General features: G+C 37.2%; 1 protein-coding gene across 2 annotated transcripts; it reads left to right on the top strand.

Moving 5' to 3' along the window:
- The first annotated feature begins 2,129 nt into the window (after positions 1-2,129).
- On the top strand, positions 2,130-25,725 carry slc15a2 (solute carrier family 15 member 2). Of its 2 annotated transcripts, none has more exons than XM_042494085.2 (23): positions 2,130-2,286; positions 2,483-2,589; positions 6,251-6,338; positions 9,029-9,170; positions 10,635-10,727; positions 11,470-11,569; positions 11,916-12,006; positions 12,111-12,188; positions 13,600-13,682; positions 13,861-13,944; positions 14,085-14,174; positions 15,040-15,084; positions 15,406-15,441; positions 16,898-16,986; positions 17,794-17,875; positions 18,905-19,030; positions 20,499-20,657; positions 20,840-20,886; positions 21,042-21,149; positions 22,341-22,440; positions 22,520-22,663; positions 23,500-23,604; positions 24,322-25,725. In XM_042494085.2, the coding sequence occupies exons 2-23, from the start codon at positions 2,581-2,583 to the stop codon at positions 24,511-24,513; spliced, it is 2,091 nt and encodes a 696-aa protein (XP_042350019.2). In that variant the 5' UTR covers positions 2,130-2,286; positions 2,483-2,580; the 3' UTR covers positions 24,514-25,725. The 2 variants fall into 2 exon arrangements, with proteins under 2 accessions (XP_042350019.2, XP_087939785.1); XM_088083659.1 differs by having other exon boundaries at positions 2,368-2,589.
- The last annotated feature ends 297 nt before the right edge of the window (positions 25,726-26,022 follow it).

The following is a 26,022-nucleotide window of genomic DNA, read 5'->3' as shown; positions in this document are numbered from 1 at the left end:
AAATCAGAAGGCTCCCCTTCTAAAACACATCTTGGATTTTATGATCCTTTTATTTCCTGCCTTATAAATTAGATAATAGTTCAAATTTTCTTCAGGTTGTGTTGTTATTGTCAGTTGTTTGCACAATAGTAGAAAAATGCTTCCATCTTGTGGACTGTTATGGCAGTGTATCATTTTCCCATTCGCTAATTTCAGCCTCATTCATTAGTTTATTTCTTTAACTGGAATAATACACAATCAAAAACATTACTGAGAGTTTCTGGACGGATGTTATGGTTGCCCAAAAATGATTTTGGCGTATGTGTTGAGCAGACAGACATAAAGTGTTGAAGACTTATGGCAATAGTTGCTCTAAAAGTGATTTTTAAAAAAGATTCACACATTTATTTCCTTCTGTTGCACTCAGTGATGATGATGCAATCATCTAATTTGATATTCACAAATCAGCCCTTATACAACTTCCTTTCATATTTTAGCTGACTTACAGTGCTTCCCATGATTAAGACCAATTATATGTTATGTATAAAGGTGCTTTCAACTCAGTGTACCTGAGCTTGGTGCTTGTGAGGTAACATATTGTGACATGATATATTCTAATATATAATAAGAAATTACTAAGAGATACAAAACGACCAAAAAGAGAAGCAAAACGCTCACAAAGAGCCACAAAATGACCACAAAGAGGTTCAAAACAAAAAAACCTCAAAGCTGCCACAAAGAAATGTAAAATAGCTACAAGAAAATATAAAGACACACACAATTACTACAAAGAGGCTTAAAATGAATACAAAGACCGTGATTACTGCAGAGTCACTTGTCCGGGGTGTAAATTGCCGATCGTATGCATTCTCATTGCATCAAAAAGCCAGATGTTAGCGGGTGTTAGCGGGTTTTTGTGCAGTGGGAATGAGGCGTAAGAGAGGTGGTGGGGCCTCCTTTATTTCTGCATCCAGGGGCCCATCGGCTCATAATCGGCCCCTGAGTACAGTTACTGTAATTTTTTCCACTGTTCATTATACAAAACTTGAACACATGGAGAACCCCTCCCCCAAAAAAGGAACACACACACACACATAATGCATGTTGCTCATGTTGAATTAAAATGAAATTAGTAAACTGCTCAGCGTCTTCACCTGCACTTCCATTATGTCATTATTGCAAATAAATTACATACATCTCTTTTAATTTGACCAAAAAATATCAAATATGAATTGAATAATTGTTAAAGAGAGATGCACAGAAAAGCAGAACAGCTGCAAAGAGCTACCAAATTGCTAAAAAAGACTCAAAATGTACACAAAGAGACGTAAAGCAGATACAAAGAGACTCAGAACAACTTTAAAGAGACACAAAATTACTTTAAATAGAATCAAAATTAATACAAAAAAAACAAAGCTACTATGAAGAGATACAAAACGACCACAAAGAGGGCTTAACACTCACAAAGGAGCACAAAATTAGTAATAATAGACACAAAATGGCCACAAGACTCAAAATGAAGAGAAAGATACACAAAGCAATGACAGAGATGCAAAGCAACTACAAAGAGGGGCGAAACACTCACAAAGAGCCACAAAATGACTAAAAGGAGACACAGAGTGACCACAAAGACACTAAAAAGGTACACAGAGAGACGCAAAGTAGCAAAAAGAAATGCAGAATGACGACAAAGAGGCTCAAAATTAAAACAAAGGGACACAACGCAACAACAAAAAGATGCAAAATGACTGTAAAAAGCCAAACAATTACCACAAAGAGGCTCAAAATGAAAACAAAGAGACACAAAACAGCAACAAAGAGATGCAAAACGTCTACAAAAAAGCTATAAAGCGACACAACACCACAGAGAGATGTGTAACAACGTCAAAGAGACACAAAACAACAAAAAAAAGGCCTTATAAATATAGAGTCTGTGTATCTTCTGTATCTATCTATCTAAGAGAGGTGGTGGGGCCTTCTTTGTGTCTGTGCCCATGGGCCCCATTGTCACATAATCCGCCCCTGAGTAAAACTACTTTTTCCTCTGTTCATTATACAAACAATCACGTGGAGATGACTAAAACAGAAACTATTTTCAGGTGAGGCAATGGGTGTTGCACACGGTGAAGTGAAATAAAATGAGTTATCAGTCATTCATCCGCAGAAAAGAGGCAGCTCGGCCAGCACTTGCAGACACTTTGACCCTCTGTCTCACAGTCAGGTCTGCGGCTCTGAGCCCAACAACGGCACTATTGTACCGCTGCAGGAGCCCACTTCACAACTAACGGACCTCCTGCTCCACACCAAGTGAGTTCATCCCAGCTTTGCACGCAGAAATACTCTTCTGCTGCATGATATTTCTGTCTTTAACAGAGCTTTTCTCACCAGAAGTCTGCAGAGGTCAACTGAGGCGGAACAAGTCCAAGTTTTATGGTGGAATATTAACTTTTAAGTCGGCTTTTAAGAGGATACATGACCGAGGTTTTTGTGTTGGTGTCTTCAGAGAGGAGCAGAGCGGAGTGGGACGGACTTGGATATCAGTCAGGAGCTACCGATGCGACAGTCAAACTTCCAAAAAGTCTCACCAGCAAATAAAGCATCATGACTAAGGTACGTTTTATGTGCAGAATAAAGCGCGCAACTTGTTTTGTTGTTGGAAAGTGTTTTTTTAATCATTTAAATCCACTGTGAAAAGTTGCATCGAGTGTGGCTCAGAGGGGAGGACACCCGGGAGCAGAAGGGGCTTCAAAAGGCTGTAAACGAAGTGAAAATGTGTTTTTATTTCTTTTTCTTAAAAGTGAAACTGTTGACATTTGAAACAAAGAGATTTAGTCTGCAGACTGTCTCACTGAACCGCTGCTTCAGTGAGATGATGCAACAGGCGCTCGGACAGATTTGGTGCTACACATGCATTTACGATCAGAGACCGACTGTGATGGGAAATTGTTTAAAAACTCATTTCACTCACATGCAATACAAAAGTGCTATCACATCCACTTTCCTTATAGTTAGCACATATTTGGAGATATTTGTCTTTCTTTTTTTTCATTTACACTACTTTCTTGTGAGGAAATAGTCTCGGTGATACTGTGATAGTGGATTATTTTTCCCATTGTGAAAGGGACAATGATTAACAAAACAACCACACCTCAAGCTCCATTCAGCGGCGCCTCTGGGGCTCAAAATCACATCACATGATGGAGGTAATGGTAAGATTGGGGAAGACGATTTCTTTTAAGAAAAGAAGAAAAGTCAATTTACTGTAAAATTTCAAAGACATTCCGATAAACTGTAGGTTTGCAGAATAATGATGAATGAAACCAAAACAATATTGACGAAAAATTGGTAGAGTAGCCAGTTTTCCTGTAAGCGACCGTTTATAGCACAAAAATGAAGTTTAAAAAGACAAAAAAAGGAGAAAAGAACAGAAAAGTCAAATCTAACTATTTAAAGTCCAGCGTGAAGGATAAAAAACTTAAATTAATACTAGAAAAATGTGCAGAACAAGTCACTGAATACAAAAAATAGAGATCAGCAGTGATCAAATCAGAAATACTTAATTGATTACCGGGAGAATCAAGAAGTATGATGCCAGCATAGAGAATTATAGAAAGTAGAAACAAGTACCAGCACAAGCATATAACAATAGAAAATAGAAATAGCCTACAGTAATAGTAGTAATAGCAGTAACTAGTATATCAATATTTAATAAATAAAAGTATGTATTGTGGGGTGAAGTGTGTGAAAATATAAATATAAAGAAATATAACAGACAACTAATATATGAATATTTAAATTATATTATGGATAATCTGCTTAGTGTGTAAAATGTGCAAAATATAAAACTGTGCCTTATGTTACAATGCACTGTATAAAACTACTATGTAAGTTCAAGATATTAAAAATATTACCATAATGAGCAAAAGTCAATGTTTTATCATTGTTAAGAAACTTTAAACACATTAAATATCAATTTTTGATCACATTTAAAGTTTAATATTGTATTAATATTTACTGCTGCCCATGTAAAGTGACTTGTCACCTGGCCCACATTAAATATGAAAATATGTTTAAAAAAAATAATAAAATAATATATATATATATATATATATATATATTTAAAATATAAATAAACTGGAAACAGTTATCAACCTCTTGTTTCAAATGCTCTTAGCATTAAGAGCATTAAGTCAGAAGAACAACTTATTTTTTTCCAAAGCTTTATTTAACAGAAATATGTACAAAAATATGTCACGCAAACAAAAAAAAACACAAATATGTGTGAAAGCACAGATAATTGACAGTGACAGAACATAAACAATAATAATAATATTATACATAATTCAATAAAAAGAAAAAAGAATGGACAAGGACAGAAACAAAAGCAAGAAAACAAAAATAATTCATATTCACATCACATCAGGGGGGTTCGCCAAATTCGTTTTTTGTAATAGCCCAAAAATCTGACGCTTTTGATTTCGCAATTCGGAAACTCCGACCTTCAGACAGCCCGTGAACGCAGCATTAGAAACAACATGGCGGACTCCTAAAACCGGTTACCTGCTCTGTATTTACGATGCAAATACGATACAAACAGCTCATTTTAGGGTAACGAGAGCACGAGCCGAAGTTTCAGGTGATTACAGACTAATGAAAAAATGGTTATATGATTATAGAAGCCACGTAGCCTTTATTTCAGGCTATAATTTATTTTAATTTCAGGATGTCTTTCTATAAAACATTGTCCGAGCTAGCTAACGTTAGCGGCTAACAAGCTGCTCAAACTAAAATAATTACTATATGCAGATATGTAGCTTTAAAGGCTCATTTTACTGTATAGACAGAAAAATCTCACAAAAATGCTGATATTTAGTGATGATGCTCCTGGGGGGCAACGTCGGAGAGGTTAACCGTTATTTTCTCAACAGTTAACTGCATTTGGCTAACAGTGCTAATGTTTCCCAGCTAGCTAATAATGCTAGCAAGCTATCCTTAAACAGTCTTAAAAGCCACTGAATTATCTCGAAATAAAGTCTTAGTTGGGATTAACCTCTAAAGTCTGAGCAAATTGGTTTGATAATTTTCAAAAAGAAGTGGGGAGGCAGTGAGCAATTTATTAGTAAAAGGCAATGTTAAAAAAACAACAGTTTTTTTTATAGGTGGAAATAAAAAATAGGAAAACCAGGAAAAATGTCCAGAAAACTGTATTTACAATTATACATTCAAATTTTGTTACAAAAGAAATAAAGATACATTTTTTCAGGGTAATTTCTTGTTTGTTTTTATCTATTTTTTTTGCTTATTTTAAGATTTTTTTTCTAATTTCTTCTTTATTTTTTGGCCATGTATTGTGAAGTTGCCCATTGCCTTATCCCCATGTCTTTGCAAGACATCAAACCATTTTGCTCAGGTTTCAAAGGGTTACATGTCTTAAATCAATCTTTCAAAAGTCTGAAGAATTCGAAAACATTGGAAGAAGGTTTGTTATTATTGCTTTTTCTTTTTTTATGTTACATTGTAAAATCTCATATCATTGCAAACAACATATCTTTTTAATAATTTATTGAATGCCTGTCATATTGAGGTCACATTATTTATGTATTCATAAACAATCATTGACTTAATTTTTATTTATTTAGTTTTTTTTAAAGAAGTTAAATGTTGCTACTTTGAACACTGCAAACAAAATAACATTCATCGTAGTCATTATGGGCCTGAGGCAGAAATCTTGATATCTCCAAACTAGGTCAAACACAACCTAAAGAAATACTGTATTTGCATGGATAGATGCCCTATAGAAGAGTGTTAGGACATATATTTTGTTTTAATTTTTAGTGGGAACTTACACTTAAAGTAAGAAGTAATACTGTACATACAAATAATTTATTATAAACTTAGAGTTTCTGCAGATATGGAGTACAAATATAGAGCTCTTTTTCTTGCGTTGCGTATTTTATATAAGTTTAGCTCAGCGTGGTCACATCAGCAGCCTTAAAATGGTATAACTTTTGTTTCTGTGTAATGATTTACCGCAGTAATTTATGAGTTATTAAATCAGCCACATTCCTCAGATTACAGCTCAGAATATTGATAAACTCTGTTAGAGATGGTGGAAATATTGATTGAATTTGCAAGTTTTGGTTTATATTTGATGATGAGAAAAGATAATGGATTATGCATCTACTGTCAAAAGGTTTGTACAATTATTGTCTCATTCTTTTTTTGAAAAGTTTTAAACCTCATTCAGTAAACAAACTTTGTCCTCTTTTAGAAACTATGTGGGACCAATTACCCAGTCAGCATCTGCTTCATAGTGGTGAACGAGTTCTGCGAACGCTTCTCCTTCTATGGCATGAAAGGTATGCAAACTTTATAAAGGGAAAAAATGGTCGTGTAGATCGACCCGAAGAACTGGATTCATCATTAACAGAGTAGCTTTACAACCTTTTACTGGGACGAGTCCTTGACACAGAGATGAGTGGGTCACAGACACAGCCTGTAAAAGACAGTTGAGTTTCTTCTCCTCACATGACCTCACTGACACTCACATGTATGTCCGTCACGTTACTTCAGGGCTGTAATCAGTTACCTTCTGTCACCAAAACCTCCCAGTGGGGTCTTAGGGGAATTCCCCACAGGGTTAAATTTGGAGAAAAGTGTACATGTGTGTACTATGAATATGTTTTATGATATTTTCTGTGACACACTATATTATGACCATTTATGACATAATATGACTTGACACATTTTTACAACATTTTTTAGCAGTATAATCAGTGGGCGGCGCATTTTGAGCATATTTGAATAATATAATTACTGCCTATCTTGAGTCAGATGTTTTACCAAAATCAGATCCAAACTGTCCTTTATCCAAAAGCTTTTACATGTTTAAACAAATGATAAGCAGTATGTCCAGCTCGTCTGGTAAAACGTCTTCCTCCACTTGAGGTGCAGTGTAGGTTCATTCATGGTACTTCTACTGATGTATTCACTATTTGTATACATATTGCAAGTGATTGTTGCTGCGAACCAATCTCCCCTCTGGGACAAAAGAAGCATCTGTCTTATGTACGAGTTCACGTGCACATGTAAACATCCCATTCAAAATCTCAAGTTAACAGCTTAATTTGAAAATTAGGATTGATTCTGATTTATTGCAGGAAAGTGAATTTCACTTGATGATAGTAGCTGTGGGAACTACAAATATACATTTACAGCTGATGAGTTACAAATATTACAAAAATAATTTCCACCAACTACCTCCAATATCACAGAATATATGAAATGAACAAACCAACAAGAAAATGCCCTGAAAAAAAGATGAAAAATAACAATAATGTCTTTAATTTAATTAAATTTAATTTACAATTATGAAACAAGGTTTTCTCTACGTTTTTCCCTAGCTTAAAAAAAATCCCAGTTGGAGTCCGCTATTTTCCAGCAATATGTGGGACATCTCTGGTCAAGTTGCTCATAACCTTTTTTCCCTTTTTTTTGGAAAGACATCAAACCAAATTGCTTCACGCTGAAAGGTGTAAATTCTTGTGTAAGGCATCTGAACACAGGAAGAAAAATGATGTTAATCCAGATTTTAAAGGGTTAACTTCCAGAAATGAAGTGGTATATCTTGGACTTCTGGGGGATTTTTCCTGGTTGCTGAGTTGTTGGACAAACCGTGTACGAAGTTAATGGTAAACATGACCATGTGACTCCTGTTTGTCTGCAGTCGCCTGTGTGGTGATGAAAGACACATCCGGGCTGACGAGTTTGTCCTCGTAAAGGACAACAACACCTAAATTAAGACTTCTGATTAGGGATGCCCGATAATGGGACTTGCCAATGGGACTTATTCTGATAATACATTTTTTGGCCGATAAATAGAACCAATAATAAAAACCATAAATTATTTTGATTTTGCATGTTTTGTCGGTGTTTTCACTGTAGTGTAGAGGACACTGTTATGGTTGTTATACAATAAAACAACATTTCCACGTCCAAAAACAAACCAACAAGACGATCTAAGATCCCAGGGTGACGAGAGGAGAGGACTACTAACGTGCCGGGCTTTATCGTTATTTAGCGGCTTTTCGGACCCTCTCAACGGCGTTGTTTTTTGAAAAACATGAGAGGACACGCTGGTCGCGGTTTGAGTTCAGGTGTAGTGAGTTTCCAGCTCGGTTATGCTGAAAGAATAAACTGATATCTGATGTTTGATTCCTTCCAACAACAAGCAGAACAACATGTAAATCTGCAGAGATCACAACAAAGCCGTTACAAACCCGTAACTCAGACTGATTATTTTCAGCATTATTTTTCAAGTTAACATAAGAACATACGAGGGAAAAAGAACCGAAAAATATAAAAATGAAATTGATCTTGCTCATGAAAATGACTTTCTTTCAAAAATGTGATTTTCCAGCTTTTTGTCTAAAATGTTTCTTTTATGAAAATGCTCATATTAAATTCATCTGTACTCACCACATGTCAGCCTGTCATACCCTCAGGTAATGAAAAACAAACAACAAGAAGTTATCGGTTATCGGTATCTAATCGGCCACGAGAAATTATGAGTTTTTCGTCATTGGTTAAAATAATCGATCTTAGCTTTTCGTGCCACCGTTGCTCAATAACACACTGTCCTCTGTATTAAAGTAGTGCTACAGGGAGGCAAGAGAGAAAGGGGCAATTAAAAAGACAACTAAGTATTTTGGCTGTGATGATATTTCTAATAAAACTCAGGAAAGAATAATGCAGCCTACTTTTCACATTTAACCAGGCCAAAGGACTATTTATTAGACTTGGAGGTAAGACTCAAAGTTGTGATGTCATTGGATATAAAGCGTGGAGCTGCTCCGTAGACAAAGAAAAGGAGCCTGATTTTGTGGATCCAACGATTATGGAATATGAGATTCTGAGGGATTCAAATGATACAAATGAGCCACAGAGCAGACTTTTGAATACAAAAGATCTTGTTGACACAAACATATGAACTTGGATGTATCTGTCCTCCGGATCTGGATCACAGCTTCATGCTTTTGTCTGTTTATAGCGGTGCTCACGCTCTACTTCCTCACCTACCTGCATTGGGACAAAGATCTTTCCACCGCCATCTACCATGCCTTCAGCAGCCTCTGCTACTTCACACCCATAATGGGAGCTCTCATCGCTGACTCCTGGCTCGGAAAATTCAAGTGAGTCTCTGTGTCCTTCATCCCTGAATGCAGTAATGGGTCACTTAACCCAGAATCACCAAACAAACAGTAGTATCAAAGCCATGCACATAATTTGTTTATGTGCAGCAGCCATCTCATTAAAAAGGAGTCGAATTACATTTTGTTTGTGCTGGTCAAAGCATCAAGAACGAGATTAAAAGAACAACTTTTTAGCAGTCTTTACAGAAACTAAGATTATCCAAAAACCTAAACTTTGAAGGGACAGTTTCTGTCAAAATCAAAAAACAATATTTTATTTATTTTTATAATATCGGCCGTAGAGATGTCTGCCCTCTCTCCAATATAATGAAACTAGATGACGCTCGGCTTGTAATGCTCAAAGTACCAAATAAATAAAGAAAAAACTCAACATTAATGTCTCTTTCCAGAATTCATGACCAAGATAATCCACAGACTTTGTTGTGAGCAGTTTCATGTAGGAACTATTTTTGTTTTTACCGCCCACCAACTGTATCCCAGCTCAGTACATCTACTAATGAATAAGAGGCTCGTGCTCATGATAATGCGAGATGTCAACATTAACGGCGTCCTCCTCGGCTGAGCTGCATCATAAGCTGGCTCAGCGTTGGTAGGTGAGCCATCGGTACAGTGATACAGTTGGTTGGTTTAGTTTAGTAGAAAATAAATAGTTGCTCCATGAAACTCTGTCAGTGAGTAGATGCACGCTTCCTTCTGCGCTGGGATACGGTTGGTGGAGGGTAGAACAAAAATAGTTCCAACATGAAACTGCTCACAAAAAGGTCTGTGGATTATTTTAAGGAAAGATACAATACTTTCTTGTCCATTTTCAAAGAAATGTGTCTTGTGTCCTCAACAAGCTCTCAACAATCAACAGAATACCATAAAAACAATTTAAAAAAATGTAAAAAACATCTGTAAGGTCGCCCTCCAGCAGTCACCAGAAAGACTATGCACTAAGCGACCATATGCCGCTCCAACAAACTCTGTTATGTGAGAACCAGGTTCACATCATAGACATCATGTATTCTTGAGTAACTGGGTAATGATTTATGTAAAGATAGTTTGCTTTTGAGTTTCTCAAATGTGTTTTTTTGCCTGTTTTAACACCACAAGCTGAGTGCCATTTAGTTAAATTACATTGGAGAGAAAGCTGACATCTGTAAGGCCACGATGTCTGCAACATTATGCAACTCACCACCAATCAAGACTGATAAATAGCACCACAGGTAAGATGAAAAAGAGGTTTATGTGAGTGTCCATTGTGCATCTGTAGTTGCACCTTTGCTGGTTTTCTTAGTTTGCAATACATCATGCAGTATTTTAACCCTTTTTAACCTGAGAGCTTTGTCTAAATTGTGTAGCACCGTCTGTTAGTGGGGATGAATCACCGTGGTCACTCACACACAGATCCTGAATAATAATAAGAGCGCTGCTTTAAAAGTACATATCCACTCTCCACAGGACCATCATCTACCTGTCCATCGTCTACGTGCTCGGCCATGTGGTCAAGTCGGTCGGAGCCATTCCCACCGTGGGAAACAGCAACGTGCACATGTAAGTTATCAGGAGCTGATTCAGTCATTTTGAGCTGGTTGGATCATACTTTAGGTCAGCACAGTTAGAAACAAACAAGTCCCTGTCATTACAGTGTATTAAGAGCCCGCAGGTGGATTCAGCAAGCCTAAAAATCTGACTCAACTGCCATTTTCTTTACTGCGAATCGCGTTAAGTATCAGAGATGTGAGCAGTGTTGCAGAATCCAGAGTTAAGCAGTTTTTCGTCATTGATTCATTTTTTTTGATTATGAGTTATTCATCATTTCAACAGTAAAAAATGTCTATCATAAGTTCCCACAGTCCAAGATGACGTCAGAATTATCTCGTTCAACCAGAAGATGTTAATTTGACAAAGAACGGTTCTACGTTTTTTTAATCAAAATTGTTTTAGCACTAGATTAGTTCTTTTTCTGTTAATCGAAGTGCTGAGTCCCTTCTTGGTAAATTAATTTTGAAAAACTTAATTAATTATCACATGTATCCTTTTTTTGTTAGTTTGCTTATGAATGAAAGTTTCAGTGCCACAGTTAACCCTGTATGGTCCGTGTCTGGTAGCATTATCAGCAGTTCATTTGCATGTTTGCGTCAGTGTGGTCAGTACTGCAGTTTACACATTCTTTATTGTTCATGTCCAGCAGCATTATCAGCAGCTCATTTGTGTGTGTATCTGTGTGTCTGTGTGTGTGTGTGTGTGTGTGTGTGTGTGTGTGTGTGTGTGTGTGTGTGTGTGTGTGTTGCAGCGGTCTGTCCATGGCGGGTCTGATACTCATAGCAATCGGCACCGGAGGAATCAAACCCTGCGTGGCAGCGTTTGGAGGAGACCAGTTTGATGAGGAGCACGTAAGTCACCGTACTTTCTCTTTCGTGTGAAGAGAGAAGCGGTGTGCTGTTTGTAAACAGTGAGAAATACTGGAATGAGTCAATAAAAGTCAGTGACAGAAATCGATATCCATTATGCTAACTACAGAGAAGCCATTGAGAGCTTTGCTCCGCTCATTGTGACTCGACCTCCCCTGAAAACATGATTTGTGAAATTTTGAGGTGTCTCCAAAATAACGACAGTATACTTTTTGCCCTGCATTTATTGTTTCATCTGTAGGGTGAGGTTACACAAAACTGCTAGAAATGTATTGTGTGCATTTATTTAGCTTCACACAGTAATCACAGCGATTTTCATCACCTCCAGGTCAGCGAGAGACAGAAATTCTTCTCCATTTTCTACATGTCCATCAATGCTGGCAGCCTTTTGTCTACTGTGATTACACCCATACTGAGAAGTGAGTATCCACAGTCTTAAAGTGCTGTAATACACCCACTGAGTTAACGAGGTGTGACTAACATCACCGCGCTGATACCGCTAACGCTGGATTTGCTCCTGCAGGTGATGTGCAGTGTTTCGGTGGTGACTGCTACGCTTTGGCCTTCGGGGTTCCTGCAGCTCTGATGTTGGTGGCTTTAGGTGAGTGTCCATCCACCTGTTACATCACTGAGCACCCCAGTCGCCAGAAGAAAATGTTTGCACGGTATGTTTCGACTAAAGCACATGTACGTCGTATCCACCTTTCAAAAGTGACAAAGTATATGAGCTGACTTTGTCATGCAAGGGTGGAGGGGATGGTGGAAGGCATGGCACCCATAGAGAAGTCTGCCAGGCTGCAGGCCACTGTTCAAGATGAACAAACAAAACGGTTGTTTTGAGTCATCACTGTCTTCCAGTGACTTTGCAGCCACCAAACGTAGGTGTTTTTTGGCGATCCATAGCTATTTTACCATTGGGAGTAGTGCCTCAAAAAGGGATTGTTTTATTTGCTGAGACATCACTGCATTTCTGCAGGAATTTTGCCACCAAAAGCAGGTATTTTAAGCCAAAACAGGATATTTCATAACCATAACCATGTGGTTTTTGTGCCTAAACCTAACCACAGTATTTTGCTATATAATGCTGACACTCATATCCTTGGTTTGCATGCCAACAGTTATTCTGATGACTGGGTAGCATCCATTCAAGTCACGTGAAATTATATAAAAGTGACAGTGACTGCATGGCACTGTCTTCTGCATAATATGGCGATAGGTCGTTAACTGACTGTATTTTAAAGCAAAAGAATCAGATCTTTATGGACTTTTAATGCTGCTGATAGCATGGCTCTAGAGGTGATACACCACTTTGCTTCCAAACTGAAATATCTAAACAGCTATTACAAGGATTGCCAAAAAATTATATAAACATGTGGGCCCAGAGGATGAAGCGTACCTAAAGAAAAGAAAAGCAAAGAAAAGCACCAGGCTTTAAGTAATACCCCAGTTTTAATATGAGTATCCAAATTGTCACATTTCAGAATGTTGCATCTGCACGCTGAGAGCATGTTTGCATGAAGTCCAGCTTCTGAAGGGCCGGGCTTCCTCTTGATCAAGGCCCCTCCTCATACGTCCTGACAGTCAGTTGTCTCTGCCTCTGAATCCCCACTGATCCTTGTGGGTTTCATGCTTCGCTGAACGCTCACTGTGAAAACAAGCTGTGATTTTGTTACAGGCCGGGGCCACCGATCGCAGTGACGATGACACAAAATGCAGGTCTCGGTGTCAGAGGCCTGAGGCGTGTTTACAGCATGTTAGATTTTATTACTCTCAGATTTTATTTCACAGCTGCTCCAGGAGGAAAAAAAATCCAAATATGGTTAACTACTCTGTCAGATTATGCTGTTTTTCCTCATGTCGGTCAGGAAATAAAGAGCTCATATGAGCATATTCGTACTTCTGGTACCAGTCAAGTGGAGCAATTGTTTGCACAACAGCAGAGCCATTTCCAACATAAACAAATTTTCTTCAGTCCTCCGAGTCCAACCTAACTCTCCATCCATCTTGTGCAGTTGTGTTCATTGCTGGCAGCGTGCTGTACAAGAGGAATCCTCCCCAGGGAAACATCCTGTTAGAGGTCTGCAATTGCATCGGGGTGAGTCATCTCACAGTCCTCCTGAGTCGTATCAGATTATTTATTAAAGTGCAAACAGATTAATTCAAGTGCTATTTACCATCCAGGAACATTTTGTCTTGTTATAAAAGTATGAATTTTACACGTTGCTTCTGCTTCTATCTGATTTACACCGCTGTTATTTTCTTTTGGTTTGTAGTTTGCCATCAAAAACCGCTGGAAGAGATCGAAGTATGACTCTCCGAGGAAACACTGGCTGGACTGGGCTGAGGAGAAGTACACGGTAACAGAAGGACCCTCTCCACTAACTCTTCAACTCTTCTGTGCAACAATTTGAGTCTTTTCTGTGGAGGACATTTGAAAAAGTACACGGGTGTTTTTACCGCATCGATACTCAGTGTGTTTTGTGTTGTGTGTTAACAGAAGCGTCTGATCCAGGAGATTAAGATGGTACTGCGGGTTTTGGTGCTCTACATCCCGCTGCCAATGTTCTGGGCTCTGTTTGATCAACAAGTATGTGACGACAGCACTTAAGAGATTGCGCTACAAGAGTTTCGATTTTTAACTAGGACACCCTTTAATATTACACACACTCGTATCACTCTGTGCACAAAATCAAGCTTTAGAAGATATTATACATGAATATAATTTTCTACTTTCATTGGGTTAATTTCTTTATCAGTCTTAATAATAAATATCAAATATTCTTTAAATTTCAGAATTTAATCAATTCAATCAATTAAATCAGGCTTTCACTGAAGGGTGTGCACATATAATTGCAAACAGCAGCCAACAGAAACAATTTCTCTCTGAAACCTGTGATTGTCTGAAGTCTCCAGTCACAGGTTAGATTTTCTGAACCCTGAAAACAGAGAGCGAGAGGAGCTGCAAAAGTCTGGCTTTCTCTTGGGCCACTTTAATTACAATATGCTCAAAGTTCATTCAGGGATTTTTCTCCTAGTGACGCTGAAATGAAACTGCCTGCCCCGGCTTTAAATGAAGTGTCATGTTCAATTTTTGATTGAATATGACATGAGGTCATGATCTTGTTTTATCGCTCTCTTTTCAAAATCCCGTAACTATCTGTTATCTCCTCCCCCAACTGGCCAAAACATCACAACCATCTTATTATGGAAAACCTCAAAGCCACATTCAACATTCCTGAGCTTCAACTCAGTCTTTGTTTAAAACAACTGATTCAAAAGCATGGACATGTGTCTCTTGGAAGACATGTCAAATGTTTAGTTATTTATTCTCTCCAGGAAAACAAAAAAAGAAACCAGGTCTGCTGTTGTCAAAGGGTCATTATGCACACTAGCAGTGAAGCTGATGCCTTTAGTACTTTGACAGTAACAGTTGGTGTTTGTCTTTATTGCAGGGCTCCCGCTGGACAATTCAAGCCACAAGGATGAACTTGGCTTTTGTAAGAGCTTCTTTGCATTAGATAACAGTGGCTTTAAAAAGTCAAAAAGCTGATAAAATCTTGCATTGCACTTTGATATCAGTGGGTGGGTTTTTTGTGATATTCATCCGATGGCACAGTCTCGTAAATGTTTCCTTTGTAAGGGTGTTGTTGCATTTCATCATTTTAATTACAGTAAATTACATGTTTATGGTCTTAATAAACCACACACTCCTCCAGTTGGAGGTGAATTTTACTGTGCAATGCAAACCCTGTACATACTGTCAAATTCACAGTTAAAGTTTAAAAAATAAAGATAAAATCTTCTTTTTTTCTTTTCAGGGAGATTCCTTCGTTATTAAACCGGACCAAATGCAGGTATGTGTAGGTCATCCTCCTCTCAGCGAAATAAGCAAAAACCCACAACAAGGTGTTCTGATAGAACAAAACACTACAGGACATGAATAAGGAGCACTGTGGCACCTTAACTCTTTAAAACCTGGATCAACATCAGTTTTCTTGTGCTGCATTCAGACACCTTTGAAAACTGACCCTTTGAAAACTGCACAAAAAAGGCAATGGCCATCTTGGCAAGAAACTTTCCACAAATAATAAGAAATTTTACCCAAAAATTAATAATAATAAGAAGCGAGGTTTGTTTTAGAAAATAATTCAAAAAAGGGAAAAATATCTGAAAAAATATATTTATATGATTTTACACTTAAAGTTATGTACAGAAAAAAAGTATAATAAAATGTGTAAAAATACCCTTTTTTATTGTATATTTTCAGCACTTTCAGCAGCAAAACCTCACACAAACAATATTTTATGAGAAGTTGGTGCCATAAAATGAAAAATGATTTACACGTAAAAAAAAAATTGCTAATTAACTTTTTAAATAATTGTCTATTTGTTTCAGCTGCACTTGTATATTTTCATATTTTAATTTTTGCGCAAAAATCTTAAGTTGTAAAGTAGTTATCAAATAAAAGTAGTGGAGGGAAGAGTACATTGTTTCCCTCGGAAGTGTCATGGAGTATTAGTCGAAAGCGACATGAGATTAAAATACTCAAGTAATATAAAAGTGACTAAGATTTGCACTTTAATACAATACTCGAGTAAATGTACTAAGTTACATTCCAGTACTGATCAGTAGAGGGACACACAGTAACTGAAATTACAGTAACTGGGATCAATGCACCAAGTATTTTCTATTTTTTATTTTTTCTGAAATGTAATAATCTAGTCATTTTAATAACTGTGAAACACGATCCTAATTTGATTAAATAATATCCAAGCATTTTTTAAATGTTCCTTAAATATAAAACTTTTTTTCCCCTTGTGCTTGGCAACAATTTGTGAAAACGAGATGTTTTTCTCTTATCTTTGTACAAGTGCTCCGAACCTCTCATAAAATTTTGTCTTACCTGAGAGAAAAGGAAAAATAAGAAAACACTGGTGAATGCCCCAATGGGTGCTAACAAAATAAGAACAAATCCTGGATACAAGCGAAAATAAGAGAAAAAAATGTTTGTGTGTAGTTTCTTGCATGAGACCCATTGTCATGTTGCATTTTCCTTCTTATTTGATCCTTTTATTGAACCTGTCAGCCGTCAACATGTCAGGAAGATGCCTGACTTTTCCTGTCACTCGTTCTCATGAAAAACCTTTTACAGCTGTTAATCGCTGCCATCCTGCCATCTCTTTACTGTTGATATTGAATCACAAACAGTCTTATATTCACGTATAACTGTAACCTTTATGATTTTATGATTTTTAGTGGGAGTTTATAGAGGCATTTAACAGCGAGTTTTTTTCCCTTCCTGTTGTCTAGATGTTGAACGCTCTGCTGATTCTTGTCTTTGTGCCGATCTTTGACCTCATCATATATCCGCTTGTTGGCCTTTGCAAAATCAACGTCACGTGAGTAGGAGTCTCCCTTTTTTGGATACACCCAACTTTATTGCAGAAATGAGCATTTAAGAAGCCTCTTAAACTGGAAAATGAGCCCAGTGACCTCAGATTTAGATCCCAAAGAAACAAATCAGGAGAACAAACTGTTAACGAAGAAGGGACATGTCTGTGTACATAAACATGATGTACATCTTGAAGAATACATGTGATGAGTGACTCAGGGATTTTTGCAGTGTATTTGTGTGGAAAAATGTCACAACTCAGAATTTATTTAAAACTATATAATAATAATAATAATAATAATAATAATAAAAATAAAAATAAAAATAAAAATAAAAATAATAATAACATTTCTGATGTTACATGGTAAAATCTTAAAATAAATGGCACAATAAAAAAAACAAACAAAATAAAATAAAACAAAAAGAATGACTCTCACATTATGTCATTAAATCAACCTAAAAGTCATGTTTTATGTTTAAATTAATTAGGGCAAAAATGTCCCTCGATGGGGTTTATGGTTTATTTTTTTCATCAACATTGTTTTTTTCGTGGTAAAATTGTTCTTAAATTTTGCTCTGGTTGGCATTAAAAAAGCTTTAAAAAGTCTTAAATCCTACTCGCCTTAAGGTGCAGGAACCCTGTGAGAAGGACATTAGCAACAGATGTCATTACGTCACAAGTGATGAGGCGGTCTCTTATCAGGCAGGAGATCAGTGAGGACAATGATGTGGAAATCACTTCTCTGATATAAAAAGTGATAAAGGTCGACTTTGAATGAAAGCTGTGTAAAAGTGTTGACTGTCTGTCCTTCAGGCCTCTCAGGAAAATGGCCGCAGGCATGATTTTTGCAGCGCTGGCCTTTGGAGCGGCCACGCTGGTGGAGATGAACGTTGTGGTACGTATCATAAATCTTTCCTCTTCTTACAAAATAAAGAGACGCTCACTAAAATGTGAACTTACTTACACACAGAGGTTACTTGTGTTCATGCAAACCTAAAAACACTTGTACATAGACTTCAATGCATCCTGGAAAACCTGAAATTCTTTCATGCAACTTTCGTTTTAGCGAACAATATTAAAAAAATGTCCTTGAAATAGGTTTCATTTGAATATGACACTCAGACATTCAAGTACCAGGATAACTTGAAATTCATATTTTTTCACTTGGTTTTTGAAAAAGTACTTGAATATAATTACAGAACAGAAGGATCAATTATTTTATGAAACGTTCGCCGTTCGAGCAGTATGAGCTCAGAGCGCCAGCAGGATTTTTCACCAGCCTCCAAAACTTTTACTGTTAAAAGAGATTGAGCTTGTCAGTCACATACCTGAATCATGACAACCAGTTCATTAATAATTAGTCCATTTTAAGGTCCTGGTAACATGTTTGCTCCATCAACAAATTTGCACAGTTATTTTTCTACTGATGGCTGTCTGGAAAAAAACGTTTCAACCAGGAAAATAAGTGCTTCAAAAAGTAGTTTGAAGTCTCTGAACTGGACTTTCCTCCGTCTGTACGAACCCTGAAAACCCTGAACGGTCCCAGTGCTCAGGGTGTACAGTTGCTGCACTGTCACCCCCACATGTAATTTTATCTGATGTCCTCATGCCTTGGATGCTGGCAGCTGAAGGTAGAGCTGGAGGTACATTTGAAATCATTTTGGGAGCTAGGGGTCATGTCTTAAAAAAGCCTGGCACAAACAGCAGATGTTGCACTATTCCATATTTTGACGTGTTAGGGTACATTAATCAGAGTACGCACAGCTGCATGTAAACAGAAATACTAGTGGACTATTTTTTTCTTAATAGCCATGTTAAGAGTAGGAATATTGTCTTTTTTGGCATAAGGGGCAAAAGAAACTTTATTTTTTGTGCATGTAAACTAAGTCAGTGTTGTGCTCTAATTTTCTTCTGTACCTGCTAGAAAACGGTGGTGGATCCTGCACCTCGGGGGAACTGTCTCCTGCAGGTCTTTAACCTGGCAGAGGGTAATGTGAGTCTGGAGATCCCCGGCAGCAATCCATTCCCAGAGCCGATCCAATACCTTAAGGTAACTGGACAGATTTTAGACTTGAAATTTGTGCGAGTTGTGAGTGTGACAGTGTCAACCTATGCAGGGTTCATCGCCCGCTCATTTCATTAATATTAACCAGGAAAAGCCTGAATGATTGAGATAAAAATGTTCTGCAGGAGTGTGTCCTCACTGGAACAGCAGCAGTAAATACAACAGAGAAAAAAAAAAAGAATTACAAGCAGAATTATTATAGACAGGAATCTGCTAAAACAAATAATCAATCAACAATCAAAATGGTAGCATGAAACAATCAGAATCATATCACCCAAAAAATGCACCGAAATTAGCAGGTGCGCATAAGCCTGAAGGTGTAGAGGCTCGCTGTGGGCTCAGAGTCAGCGTGCAGCTTGTGTTTGGCCGTTTCTAACTCGTTCTTTCGGTTTTACATTTTAATGAACCGCTAAGCCAAACTTGTTTTTCCAGGCTCCAGCTGCTCTACAGAAATATTATTATATAAATATTTTCCTTTCCTTCTCACGTCCATGGCTAATTTTGCAACTTCATTTTAAGAAATATGTGAGGCTGTAATACAGTTTTCTAGATGGTAATAATTAATTTATTGAAAATGTCAGGTTAAATGGATAGTTTGGATCTTTTAAAGTGAGGTTGTATGAAGTACATTTCTATAGTCAGCGTGTTACATGTAGTAGTATGAGTCGACGCGTCCCCAGTTTGGAGAAGCAGAAGGAGTACCAACACTGGCACTAAGTAATGTACTGCTGTGAACTGGGGCAGCAGCAAAACATATTTTAACCACCTAAATAACACCAGTATCAGTCACTGTGTACACTATATGTAGGATATTATCACGGCTGTCGCTTGCTGTTATATCACTATATTAAAAGCCAGACTCTATTGAGAAAAACAGTGATTTAACAGCGTTAAAAACAGGAGCTGCGGGTCTGTTGCATTGTTGTGTGTCTTTGGCATTTAAAAGGGTTGATTTGGTTCACCACAGTCCCCCAGTTACATAATTGAACTAACTGATCGAGGCAGCTGTAGACCAGCAACTCCTGTATACTGTGAGGTAAAATTACTGTTTTTCTCCGTTGAGTCTGGTGTCTTTGACGAGAGCATAGATTGAAGCCATTACTGGCATATATGTGTCAGAGAGGGCTGTCTACGGCAAGGTGATGTGGTGAAAATATTCTAAATATAACGTACATTCAGACTGATATTGATTCTTTTAGATGGCTGTGATACGTTTTGCTGCTGCCCCCCATCCACAGCAGTACGCTGCCGAGCTTCTGTGCCGGTTCTCTGTCTGCTTCTCCAGACAGGGTGTGTGTGACTGACATGTCCTGTAGGTAATATACCGAATATGGATAGGTACCTCATACAAAGCCACCTCAGAAGATCAGAATTAAAAACTCAACTGAGGCAAAAAGATGTTTATGAAACAGTGAAGAACCTGAACATGAACTCTCCGGTCTCTCTGTGTCAGGACACTCCTAAATATGTGAAGTTTCCAGCGTCTGGCGAAGACCTGAAGATTCAAGTCACGCTCAGTGGAAAAACCTCAGAGTGTAACTACACGTTTGTCGAGGAGGAGGCTTACAGTCTCATCTTACACCCAGTCGCTGGTGGAGTCCAGTGTGAACGTGTGAGTGACCCTGAAAATTCTTTCTAAATCTTCTTAGTTTTTTTTCCATGGCATTAAAATTGATGACTAAATAAGCAAAAGTCAGAGTTAAAGATTTGACGTAAGCAAACAACCCTACAACTGTTGTCTGATTTTGATAAATGAATGTTATTGACAGAAACCTCCTTTTTTTAATTGCTCAGGTGGTCGACTGCATAACAAAAAATCAAGATGGGAATCCCCTGCTGAGGTAAAACGTGTTGAATTTAGAGATTATGTCATGTTTTGCACTGACACTTAAAAACATATACGATCATTTCTCTTTTGCAGCTGTAAAAATGTAGGTCAACTCTACTAACCTGAATTGTCAGTTATGTTTGCTGATCAGTTCCTCTGATTCAACAGGTTCCTGAACACACAGCCGGAGGCCGTAGACCTGACTGTTGGAGAAGTGACTTTCCAGGTGGCCTCTGGTTACAGCATGTCGCCCAACAAGACCGTGGAGCGAGGAGAGTGAGTGGGACTGGGGGGTCTAATGCTGCATTCATGAGCTCCTTGGGAAGTTAGGAAGTCTTTATTCCAACTTTGGTGTATTCATGAGCTTTAAGTCGTAATATATAAACAACATAAAGGCTGTAAAGATGATGTGGGTTTATTTATCGCTCAGGTATTTAAACAACATGTTTATAACAGTTTAAAGCTTCATCTTACAAAAAGATTTCGTCACAGATTTGTTGCTGCTCTGGTACATCCCCGAAAACTACTTGAATTTTGCTGAACCTGACAAATGCTGCTAACACTTGTGTCATTAGTTCAAGGTCCGCATGTAGATAAAGTACCACACTTTTAATTTTATTTCTCAAAATGTAAATATGTTGCCTTCCAACACAAAGAAATATAACATGTTGCAAGAATAAAAGTGGCACTTCAAATTAAAAGCTCTGCACCCAAAAAAAACTCACTGTAGGCCTACTTCAGATTAAGTAATGTGTTGTTTTTGGGTTTTTTTTTTTACATCTTGACACATTTACTAGTCACTTGCAACCATTATATTTGAATAAACCTGAGGCTAGGGGGATTTTTATTTATTTTTGCATTGATTAGCAGCATCATTGACTTTAATGATTTATTATTTTTTGTGCCATGTCAGTTTAAAAACATACCTACACTATTCCCCCGAATATGCAAAAACCTGGGTTTGTCAATAAACCCCCATTAAAATACAGTGAATTAATATTTCTTTATGATTTTTTTCGCTAAATATTTCAACCAACTTCAGCACCAATCATAATGTTCATAATGTCACCCCTTTAAATGCCAGTTTTTGTAATGATACCACGATATTTATTATAGAAAAAGAGCCATAAAGATGGAAATATTGTTATAAACTTGAGGCTAAACTTGATTTTTTTAATAAGTCATTGATTAGCAGCATCATTGATTCTGATGATTTATTTTTTTATGCCAAATCTGTTTTTATGAACTTAAAAACATCGAACATAATGTGCAAAAATGTGGGTCTGTCAAGAAAACGGCACTAAAAAATATGATGGATTAATATTTATTAAGATTTCTTTTGTTAAATATCAGCTTGACTTCCCAAACTGATATTCGAGACGGCCCCAGACTCGCACAGCTGCTCACATCTTACTGTGTTTTTGTCTAATTCATCTCATCCTTTTTGTGCCTCCTGCCTCCCCGTAGATACCCAGATGTCAGCTGCAGCTCACACTCAGGCAGGTGCTCCAGTATCGACCTGGGCCTGCTGGACTTTGGAGCCGCCTACACCGTCATACTCACAGAGGTCTGGATGCTCAATATACACGTTTATATTCGTCTCAGCAGTTCTACAACGTGACAAAACCCTCTGTGTGCTCTGACAGGAATCAGGTGAAATTAAGGTTAACAAGGTGGAGGATGTAAAAGCCAACAACGTGCACATTGCCTGGCAGATCCCCCAGTACGTCCTCATAACTATCGGAGAGGTCATGTTCTCCATCACGGGCCTGGAGTTCTCCTACTCACAGGTTTGTTTTGATACTCTGAAATCTCTCTCTGCAGTATAAAAACTCTCCCATTACGCACTAAAAAGTCACCAGACAGAATTCAGCCTTCTTAGCAACATTTGAGGTGGAAAAAAGAAGGAAATGAAGATTTCTGTCTGTCAGGTGAGGCTGTGCTTTCAGCATTTCTCTGGTGAATGAAATCTAGGACCAGTTATGTTAGAACCAGCGTTAACCCTTTGAAACCTGGATCGACAGCAGTTTTTCTTGTGCTGCATTCAGATGCCTTTCACAAGCATTTAGTCCTTTGGAAACTGAGAAAATTTGTTTAACTTCTTTGCAACACATGAAAAAAAAGCAGTGAGCGAGACGTTGGTGAAAGGCGACAAGAAAACGACCAGAAAATTAGTTAAAAAGACAGAGAGAAAATGATTTGAAAATATAAAAGGAGGAAAAAAATGTCCAGAAAAGTATATTAATATTACATATTTGAAATAACATTATAGAAAAGCATTTTATTTTTCAGGTCATTTCCTTGTTTTTTACATTTCTTTTCTTGCTAATTTCAAGGTAATTTTCTTGTATCTTTGTTGTTTTTGGGTAATTTCTTGTTAAGTTTCTCATTGACTTCTTTCCATATTTTTTAAAGAAAAAAGTTTTTTTGAGCAAAAAAAAAATTTGCTCAGATTTCAAAGGGTTAAGAGAGATATTTATGGTGGGTTTAGAAAACGCTGTTTTGACACTACTTTTGCATCATTTAGGAAGTAATGATCCCATTTTCTTGAACATTTAAATATTTGTTTGGGCTCAGAGCTGCTTGTCGTCTCCTGCCTTCTTTTACTGTGAATCTCTCTTTTCAGGCTCCAGCCAACATGAAGTCCGTCCTGCAGGCGGGCTGGCTGCTCACTGTCGCATTTGGGAATGTGATAGTGCTGATCGTGGCAGAGGGTGCGGGACTGGAGCAGGTACGACCTCATGGAGCAATTTAAGGACGGAGTAAAACAAATTTTAACTTTGACCTGAACTGCAGTTATCAGTCTAGATTGTTTTTATGTGAGTTGCGGTCTGCATTCTCTCCAAAATAATGGAAAATCGCGGTCGGTGGGTGTAGTTAGGTCTTAAATGTATGAATATATAAATAAATACATTAAAAAAACAATAGACAAATGCTGAAATATATACAGAAATAAATGCAGAGGTATTAGTAGTTGCACAAATATAGAAAAGAATTATAGATATTTAATTATTTCCTATTTAATTATTATTTTTCTATTATTCCAACATTTTTTAATTTATCCTTTTCTGTCATATATTTATGTATTTATTAATTATTTATTTACCTCTGTAGTTTTTTTTACACCTACTTTGTACATTTATTTATTTATTTATTTCAATAGTTACACATTTATTTATTTATTCCTGTATTTATTTTAAAATGTATGTCTTTCTTTCTGTATTTTTTTTCTCATTTATTTTGTGCCTATACTTTTACTAATTTATTAATGCATTCTTTTTTTTTGGTATTTTTTAAAATTCATTTTCCTATTCATTCATACATTTATTTACTTATTTGTGTGTTTGTTTATATGTTACTTTATTTATTTGTTTATATATTCCTGTATTCATTGAGACACTTTTGTCACTTTTGATCCTCCATAAATAACCAGTAAATGTTTTCTCAGTGGAAAGAGTTCCTGCTGTTTGCCGGCCTTCTGTTGGGCGTCTGCATCATCTTCTCCATCATGGCGCACTTCTACACCTACGTTGACCCCAGTCAGCTGGACAAATACCTGGAGGAAGATGACGATGATAAGGTGAAGAATAAAACGAGTGACATGCGCCTGCACAAAACGGGGAAGAGCACCAGATTGTAACCGTGCCTCGTAACGCGCATCATCTTCCTCACTGGAGCTCCAGAGGCGCCGGATGAGTGATGTGAAGGTAACCTTTTTTTAAAAATTGTTTCATGTTTTCATTCTGAGGTACGTTTCTGTGATATCGAAGCACTAAGATGTGATCGTGGGACATTTGTATTTGTTTGTCGCAACTTTTAATATATTACGTGAAGCATTTCTTAACACTCCAGAGAGCAGGAAAATATTTTGTGAATGAGACTGAATTTATGAAATAGTGTTTAAAAGAAGCAAAGAACGACGTGATTTCCGGCAGCGTGATCAATGGTGTTATTACAAATGAACGTCAGATGTTGTGCTGTGTATATTTGTTGCGTATGTCAAAATTTTCTACTTCCTGTGACGCTTAAAAATAATCAAAACCGGTTCAGTCTTTGACAAAACCAATGGTTCAGTTGCGCCTTTAACAATTATACCACAAAGATTATAGCTACTGCTGGTTTTTGCATGTTAGTTCATTAACAGTTCAGATAACATTAATGGAGACCAAGTGTCTTTGAATGGTGTCTTACCGTTAAATAAGCTGCTGTTGACAGTCAGAACGCTCCGAAATAATTTTGCATTTTAGCATTTATTTGTTGTGCGTTAACTTATTATTGATTAGTAACGCAGTTGAAAGCAGGTACTGTAATAAAAACTGTTTTAAGTCGATATCTGAGATTTAGGAATATGGCAGCAATCTTCTTTTTATCGTCCGTCTTCTGGGTTTGATTTTCTGAAAACGAAGGAAATCTGCAGCCTAACTAATAATCCAAATACTTTTGACAAAAATCTAAGACAGGGAATTGTCTCTTTGAGGCAAGTTTTAGGTCTCTGCGAACTGAACCGAGTTAACAGCTAGCAGGTGGAAAATATCTAAATATGTATCAGTATTGTTAAAGCTGGGATCAGCAGAAATCTGAAAAAGTTTTCTAGAGCCTGCAAACAAAGCCAAGAGGTGCAGAAGTGTCAGTCCACTTAAATTACAATATGCTAAAAGTTTATTATGGGATTTTTTCCCAGGACGCCAGAATAAAACTGCCTGCCCCAGCTTTAATTATCATATATGTGAAATGTAGTTTATGTAGGAAAACAAGCAAACCAAGCGTATGATCCTTTAAAGTCATGAAGGACTTTTTTTTAACTCTGGGAAAGTTTAAATTGTGCTGCTCCCTATAAAGCTCTGTAAATAGACATGATGCATAAACTTGTTTTTTTTGCTGTTTGAAATTGTAAAGGAGATTAAAATGTGCATTGTTAAATTTGTGCCACAAAAAAAGCCTATTTTTTAGTTATAAATGTAAATATCTTCATAAACTATCTTTAGTTTCTAAAATGCTGTTTGTGTCAGCGAGGAACAAAGTGCAAGTAGCAAAAATGACTTTTATTACTCTGGCACACGTGCAGCCTTCCTCTCTGGGGGATGTGGGGCAGACCCTGACACGGCTTTCATCAGTCACCAGACCATTACGGTCAGCCTTCTGTGGTCGC

This window comes from Plectropomus leopardus, chromosome 10 (genome assembly GCF_026936395.1).
Source record: "Plectropomus leopardus strain MGB_pleo_1.0 chromosome 10, ASM2693639v1, whole genome shotgun sequence".
Classification (NCBI taxonomy): Eukaryota; Metazoa; Chordata; class Actinopteri; order Perciformes; family Serranidae; genus Plectropomus; species Plectropomus leopardus.
The sequence above is the reverse complement of the archived record's forward strand: the minus strand, read 5'-3'. Positions and strand labels throughout refer to the sequence as shown.